At 42.1% G+C, this 8,183-nt stretch overlaps 1 protein-coding gene across 1 annotated transcript in view; it reads right to left on the bottom strand.

Annotated features, from left to right (window-relative positions):
- Positions 1–158: 158 nt before the first annotated feature.
- Positions 159–8,183, bottom strand: part of APBB1IP (amyloid beta precursor protein binding family B member 1 interacting protein) — a 64,182-nt gene continuing 56,157 nt past the window's right edge. The window contains exons 13-14 of the mRNA XM_066199236.1: positions 4,780–4,877; positions 159–2,790 (exon numbers count right to left, since the gene is read on the bottom strand). Coding sequence (XP_066055333.1) covers positions 2,263–2,790; positions 4,780–4,877 — 626 coding nt within the window. The 3' untranslated portion in view covers positions 159–2,262. The remainder of the gene's footprint in view (positions 2,791–4,779; positions 4,878–8,183) is intronic.

Here is an 8,183-nt window from a genome sequence, read left to right as displayed (position 1 = left end):
CGGTTGACTTGCAGACATCTGTTGTCACCTAAGTATGTCAAATATGGACACTCCTAATACCTAGTCAGAAAATGACACATAGCTCTTCAGTGATTCTGTATAATGCTTCCTTCAGTTATATATGGAAAGGGACTGGGAAACAGTAATCCTTTCCTCACTTTTTAATTTTTTTTTCAACTTCTAGTTTTAACCCTCTTACTTTTAGGTCGTTGGCATGTTTCCCCTCCACTTTTAACTGAGGCTTGCATGAGCTTTGCACTGGTCTCATGGGTGTTCCTCAGTTTGGCAGTCTGAAAGTGCTGCGATACCTTTTGAATGTCCCAGCATGTCAATTCAAGACTTCCAGGTGACACTTCTGTTAGAGGTGGGCATAGTTCTCTTGGTAAGAACTTTTTGTGCAGTTCAGCTGAAAGCAAGGGAGCTCAAAAACCGGTAAGAGCTGAATGGATTCTCTCTGTGTCAGCTCAACATGGTGTTTAAAGCAAAATCATTTCAGGAAGAAATGCATGTGGTTCCAAACACTGTTTTGGGAAGGGAAGGGAAGGGAAAGGAAGGGAAGGGAAAGGAAAGGAAAGGAAAGGAAAGGAAAGGAAAGGAAAGGAAAGGAAAGGAAAGGAAAGGAAAGGAAAGGAAAGGAAAGGAAAGGAAAGGAAAGGAAAGGAAAGGAAAGGAAAGGAAAGGAAAGGAAAGGAAAGGAAAGGAAAGGAAAGGAAAGGAAAGGAAAGGAAAGGAAAGGAAAGGAAAGGAAAGGAAAGGAAAGGAAAGGAAAGGAAAGGAAAGGAAAGGAAAGGGGGGGAGGAAAGGAGAGGAGAAAGGAGAGGAGAAAGGAAATTTTTGAAAGTAGTAATTTCAAAGAGAAGGTTCTTTATGAAGACATGGTTACAGCTTTCTTATTTCTGCTAAGCTTGTTATGCAGGTATGTGAGTTCTGACAAGCCAACCTTAAGTTAGCCACAAATAGAGATGACCCAAAACACAGACTGTGGCACTGCCACCAGCTTGTCATTCTCTTGCCTCCACGACCACTTCTGGATCTAGGAATCCATTCTGACAAAGCAAGCAAGGCTCACCTCCTGCTCTGTCCGCTGTGTCATGCATTTATTTAGACCACACACTTTGCTTTTTATGCTTTTTTATAATTCAAAATACAGAGATATACTGCTGATGATATCTTAGAAGGTCAAGTGTGCATGAGAAGAGGCACCAGAATAAATAAAAACAAAGTCTAGAAGGTAGAGGCAAAAATTCTTAAAAAAACACATTTTGTTGCCAGTAAAATGGCTGTTCATAACACTTTGTACAGATATAAAATAGAAGCTATTTTTATTTAAGAGCTAACAATGAATGCTTCTAAAATGAACAGTGGAAAATTAAATGGGGAGAACAAATGAAAAAAAATGTGGGAGGGGATATTCTTATCACACAGATAATTATGAAGATAATTATGAAGTCTTTCACAAGACACATCATTTCTAGGTACAGTTTGAAGACAAATGTTAATCAACAGAAAAAAAAAAAATCTCTGCTTACCATGGAAGCATACATGATTTAAAAATAATTTTTTTTCTTTGTCTAAGGTAACCAAGTAAATGAGATTTCAAAGCAGCAGCAGGGAATGCTGACAGGTACGACTGAGTTGCATAGAGAAACAGGAATGTATAACATTTGGGGTGATACTATCTGGAACGGATCCTGGCCCTAACTTGCAGAATATTCTAGCTGAGGCTTTAATTTTGAAGACAAACTATTTTAAAAAAAATTAAAAGTGTCTTTGTATTGGAAGAAAACCCCCACAGCTGGGAGTTTTCTGATAAAGAACTTTTAAGGGCAATTCTGTGTAAAGGGATCTTCCTTCCCACTTCCCAAATTCTCAAATGCATGAGAACACTGTATTTTTCTTTTAACTCCAATTCTACTAAAAAGGCAGCCAGAGTAGATGCATTTCACTTTCTGAAATGGCTGGCTCCACCATCTTTGGCTGTCCTTGTGGAGGGAAGCAAGACTCCCCAGCTAATTCTTACCTTGCCTGGTGCTGGAATGGGAGTTAAGAGCAGGGGATGGTGAGGTGCAGGGGGAAAGAAGCAGGTTATAGGGACAAAGTGGGGGGCAAAGGGTGACCCACCCTCTTGAGACCTCCTCCCCCCCAAGAGGAACTCTGAAGGAGAATTCTTTCTGGAGAAGCCTGATTCAGCAGGATCTTCTGTGACGCCTCACAAAACCAGGTATATCTTACAGTCTGCCCACTCCCAGAGTTCAGGAGCTGTTACCCCCTTTTCTTCTCAAGAGCTTTCATTAGGTCAGACATGAAATCTCCTTGCTTGCCTCCCCCTGCAATCAGAGGTGGCCCCGTTGACTGTGACTCTCCATCCTGTCCTGTGTTTTCCAGTCTTTTTGGAGGAAGTGGTACAGGTTTCTTTGCTGGAGGAGGTGGTGGCTTACTGGAGATAGGTGGAGGTGCAGGGGGTAATGGCACATCCCCATTAATGCTGCCAGAGATTGGTGGTGGTGGAGGCACAAAATCAGGAGGTGGTTCACAGAAATCAGGTGGTGGTGGTGGAGGAAAATCAATCTTCAAGGTAGGTGCTGGTGGTGCTGGAAAGCTCTCTGGATCTGTCAGGAAAACACCGCTGTCTCGTTTCACTTTGGAGGGTAGAACTGGTGAGGCAGAAATGGCAGATGAACGCCTCTCAGGTGGAGGAGGAGGCTGCAGTGAGGCCCTCTTACACTGGACTTTCTGTGGCCTCAGCAATGGCTGTGCCACGCCAGCTGCACTGATGTTATTTGTTTCAGCCTTTAATAACCAGAAAAATAAAAGGACAGACACAGTCAGCAAATGTGTAAACTAATGCCACTGCCTAAGAACATAAAAATATGTGAAAATACGTGAGTGTAGTAGACAGAAAAATTGGGTAGAGTACATTTGGCCTGAAACATGAAAATAGTATTTTGTTTTCTTTCTGGAGCTGCCCACAGAGGTTTGACAGTGGAAACCTCCCTGTTGACAGTATTCATAGTGCTTCTTTGAATGCTGTCCACAGAACATGAGTGCTTTTAAAATTTCAAATAATTGCAGTTAGTAAGACTAACGTCAAAGAAGTATCTTTGGGATGCATTGTCCTTGAGCCTGGAAGAAATGATCCTTGAATATTGACCACCTCTCCTGGAATCCTCTTCTCTTCAGGGTCTTCTCCCATGGGATTCTTCTAAGAAGATCCCTAAAGATGCTAAAGTTAGCTCACCTGGAGTCCCTGTTTGAAATGTTGTTCTCTGTCCTGCTACCTCTTTCTTCAATACTGAACTCAACAATCTCATGGTCACTGCAGCCAAGGCTGCCCAACCATCACATGTCCAGCAATGCCTTCCCTGTTTGTTAGTATAAGGTCGGGCAGCCCAGCATTCCTTGTGGGATCCTCCGCTACCTGTGACAGAAAGAAGTCACCATTGCTTTCCAGGAACCTCCTGCACTGCTTGTACTTTGCCGTTTTGCTTCTCCAGAAGATGTCAGGGTAGTTAAAGCCCCAAAAGAACCAGGGCCTGTGGCTGTGGGGCTGCTTCCAGCTGCCTGTAGAGGGCCTCATCCACTCCCTCCTGATCAGGCAGCCTGTAGGAAACATCCACAATGGTGTCACCCTTACTGGCTCACCCTTTTATCCTCACCAAGGCAGAGCTTGGTACACTCCAAGTGGTGCCTCACATTGAGGGCAGCTCCACCACTGAACCTTCCTGGTCTGTCTCTCCTAAACAGCCTGTGGCCCTTCATGACAACATTCCAGTCATGGGAGCTATCCCACCATGTCTATAACTGCAATGAGATCAAAGCCCAGCGGCTGCACCGAGATCTCTAGTTCCTCCTATTTGCTGCTTCTAGAGAAAAGTGCTCTGCATCCCTGCAGTCAGCAGCACTAATTCTGGTATGAACTAATTATAACATGTATGCCTCCTCTTCCTCACTCCTTGCCTACAAACGTGGAAGTAAATCAGACACAGGATGAGGGAACCACTGGCTGAGTTCTCAGAATGTGATCTGGTCCAGAGGAAGTGAGGTTCAGAACAGAGAAACAGGAACAACTCAAAGACAGAAACAAGTGTAGAACACATAATGCTGGTGACAGGAAAATCCTAGGAATTTAATTTCATTTGTCCTGTGCACTTCATGCATGATGGAGAGATTGAATAAAGAATACCAAACAAATGCACACTTTTCTTCTGCATGACATTCTTGAGGTTCTCTTACTTTGATATTTTTACAGCCAGATTTGGTACAAGTACACGAAATTTGGAGCTTAACCAAGAAATGCATTTAGAGCCTAAGGAAAACATGTAAGGTTTTATCTTAGTTCTTAAAAGTTTCTCCTTTCTTGCACACTCATCTTCAGCTGTGCAGTGTTCCCTACTGAAAACACTGCTGTATGCCTTGTGTTTCTAAAGCAAGACCTTTTTTTTTTTTTTTTGGCAGAGACAGAACATGGCACCAAGGTTCTGGCAGCACACTTTGAGACTATCCCAGCAGGCACATTCCTATTCCTGCTACATGAACTCGTGGCCGCCTGTTCCGAAGAGCAGAAGCACTGGGTGGCTGTGCCTTCACCTCCTATCAGAGGCTCCTGGTTCTGCACAGCACACACACTGTTTGCAATGTGCAAAGCGTGAGGAGGGGCAGCCACCTTTCCCAGGGGCCAGATCCTTCTCATTGGCACTTTGAAGGGGAAGACAGTAGGTGAAGGAAAACAAACTTGGAGAACTCATTCACAGATGACATTTAACTGTAGTAAGTGCTTACTTGTGCCTCAGATGTATCCAGTTTCTTCTGAGTGTCTGGAAATTCTGTACTGGAACAGCAAACACTTTGGGGGATCTGTCCATTTGACTGAACAGTACCTGTGACAGGGAGAGGAGCCAGGGGGAAGAGAGTGTTATGTTTTTGTGATATTAACCACATCAGGGAATACCCAGCTAAGAAAAAGGCTATAAAAATTTCTTTACAACTTCCACAAGGAAACACTTGATACAGGGTTTTTTATATATAACTCAGTAAAATCTGTTTTCTACTTCAAGCTCATTTTGTGACTTTTCATATTCAGTTCATTACGGAATGAAAATAAAGTACCTTACTTTGTTTCAAAATAGCTGTGTTTCATAACAGCATTTTGAAGTTTGCAGTGTGCTGTAGTATTACTACATTCCCAGTTTTTATTGCTTTTTTGTTGTTGTTGTTTAATTTAGGCTAAAGACTAAAAGCACCATAGTTTCATATCAATCAATCATGGGAGTAGAAGGTCTGAAATCCTGCAGAAGGGCTCATCCACTTACTTTCTTTAGTAAATGAGCTAAAACATCTCCCCAGCTCTGAAATTTCTGCCCTATTTGGTATCACAAAGATCTGCGAACTTCACTGAGTTCTCAGATTAGTGTGGATCTGGAAGCTGGCTGAGTTAAAGCTCTGTAAAACATCTGCCCACCGTTTCTGCTTGTGCAAGGGATATGCATAAATAACCCAGTACTGTCAAATGGAATAAGTGAATGTGAGACCAAAGAACAAATTCACAACTTTAATTATAAAAAATCCCCTGCCCCTGTGTAGTCTGATGAGGATTAAATACTCTCCAGTTTAGTGTAGCATTTTTGAAAGCTGTATGTGTCAAAGTAGTAGACAGTGTTCGGTGTCTAGAGACCTACATTTGCAAACCTTAATGACTGCCTTAGCTCTATTATAATCTACAGTTCTGAGATCCAGTAAAGTTTCACTCATGTACTTCTTGGATTTTAGTGACCCTTAGCTGGCTACAGTGTAGACTAAGCACAACAGTGGCTTTAATCTTAATGTGTACTTCACTAATTAGCAAAGAGGATCCAGGAATATGATAAGAAATAGAATATTTTTCCTGCCATACCTGCAAATCTCATGACTGGCAGAGAAGTGAGACAAACTTTGCAGTGTGCCTAATTTACTAAGGCTATTTAAGCTTCAAGGGAAGACAGAAGGTGGTCTAACATCCTTAGGTTTTATGCCTATGCCTCCATGTTGTTCAGCATATTTAATCCAAAGTACCATTTGGATCATTCAAACTACAATCTTGTGTTTGTTGAAGGACTAACGTGGAAGTCAACGAAGAATTAAAACCAATCCTGTGGCTCTCCTTCCTCAGTGGAAGGAGATGTAAATCCCTGGGTTTTGCAACTGGAGGGGTTATGCTCCCTAAAGTGAAGAAAGTTACTGTCTCACCTCCCCTTGTCTGCTGTTCATAGCAGAGCAGCAGTTTGGTTTTCACACTGCTCAAAGATGTTGCTGCCCTCTATCTACCTAAATGATTTACCTAAATGAGGCAGAGCAGAGAGATGCACTCTATCTAGTGCAAGGTATGGTGTTCTACTTTGCAGAAGATGATGTAACAGAAGTCTGGGACATGGTAATCTGTTTATTCTTCTGTTAATAGATTTCATAAACTATGCAAGACTTGAAAGCAACACTTGATGCATCATCTCTTGCCAGCCAGCTAATGGACTCCCAGACAATGTGAGCCCATGCATTCTGTTATCAAGATTTCTTTTTCATTTAAATAGTTATAGTATCCTTTACAAGTTAATTTCTTCAAAATTTTATAGTGAATTAGCATTTAACAACAACAACAAAAAAAATAGGCAGTCCAAACAATGCAAAATATAGATACCCAAATGCAAAATATTTATCCTTGTAGTGAAAAGGAACATCTGCATAAAGCGACATCCATCTTTCAAACATCGTGATATTGTGCAGGACCACTACATGCACTGATGTTTTTAGGGTTCAAAGGCACACAGTAAGGCAGAGAGGGAAACAACATATTTTGACTGAGATGCACCTGGGACACTTCAGAGCCACATACTACACAGGTTGGGGTGTATGTGAACATGCCAATGCTGGTTACAGCATTGTGTCCATGGAGTAGTGGCTACATGGTGAGTGCGAACCAAAGTTTCACCTGCCTTCCTTGGCTGCCACTGAAGTTCACAGAGTACAGCTCCTGCCCAGTTCAAATAGGACTGTAGTTTTCTATAGCAGATTTTAGCCTATACTGAAGTCAGCCAATACAAATGGCTATGGAGCCATCTGAAAACAGAAGTGAACATGCTTTGTTCCATTTCCAAAACACAAACCAACAATTACTCACAGTTAGGCAGTTCTAGTAGCATAGTCAGGCCCCAAGTTTTATATAGGGCAGCTACAGCAAATGTAAGATACCCAGAATCACAGTGACTTGCCTCAATTATAACACTAATGATCCTTTGGCGGTATTTCCATAAGAGACAGTATACGTGGCTAAAACCTTTCCAGGCTACTTAACCATTTTATACAATCCATTAGTTAAAATTAGGAGTATATTCTACTGAACACATGCAGTGTTCCTGGATTCTAGTCAGGAGCTGAAGTCACACAGATGTATATACAGCCTTTATAAGGGCTCAGTCCTGCCCATATCCAGGACAGATGGCAGCACCAGCATGGAGCCTCCCCGGCCAGCCACCTCTCTACTGCTGTCAGCACCTGAACACAAATGTTTCTCAACTGCCAAATCCACCCTCACTCAAGCAAACTTCCTCCTGTCAAGGGTTGATGGTGGCTGGATCCCAGGCACCCACAAAAGCTGCTTGTTCACTCCTCTCTGCAGTTGGACACAGGAGAGAAATTTAACAAACAGTTCACGAGTTGAGATAAGAACCAGGAGAGATTGCTCACCAAATACCATCAAGGGCAAAACAGGCACAACTTTGAGATATAAAGTGAATTTATTGCTAACAAATCAGAGAAGGATAATGAGAAGTAAAATGAACCCTTAAAAACACTTTTCCCCATCAGGAACCTCCCTGATCTCAAAACAGTTGTTACTGGGTCTCGCCACACCAGACACATGTTTATTAACATGATTTGACTCCAAGGAATAGTAGGAAGACCACTCTCTACCTCCCATGTACTCAAAAAATGCCCAAGAAAGGTATTTGAGTTGTCTACATGAGAAGTCAGAATATTAACTGCCAACAGTGATTTCGACTTTGCCTGCCTTATGAGAGTAAGTACTTGGCCAGCATGCCTTTCCTAATAAAGCATATCTTAAGCATGTAAACTAAAAATAGTCATGCAAGTTACAGCCAGTATCATGCACTGTTGTACTGGCATCATGATTATATCAGTAACAGCAGTATGATGAA

Source organism: Chamaea fasciata, unplaced genomic scaffold (assembly GCF_029207755.1).
Source record: "Chamaea fasciata isolate MVZ Bird 193981 ecotype frontalis unplaced genomic scaffold, bChaFas1.0.hap1 SCAF_1, whole genome shotgun sequence".
Taxonomy (NCBI): Eukaryota; Metazoa; Chordata; class Aves; order Passeriformes; family Sylviidae; genus Chamaea; species Chamaea fasciata.
Note: the sequence above shows the minus strand (reverse complement) of the source record. Positions and strands in the feature narration are given on the sequence as shown.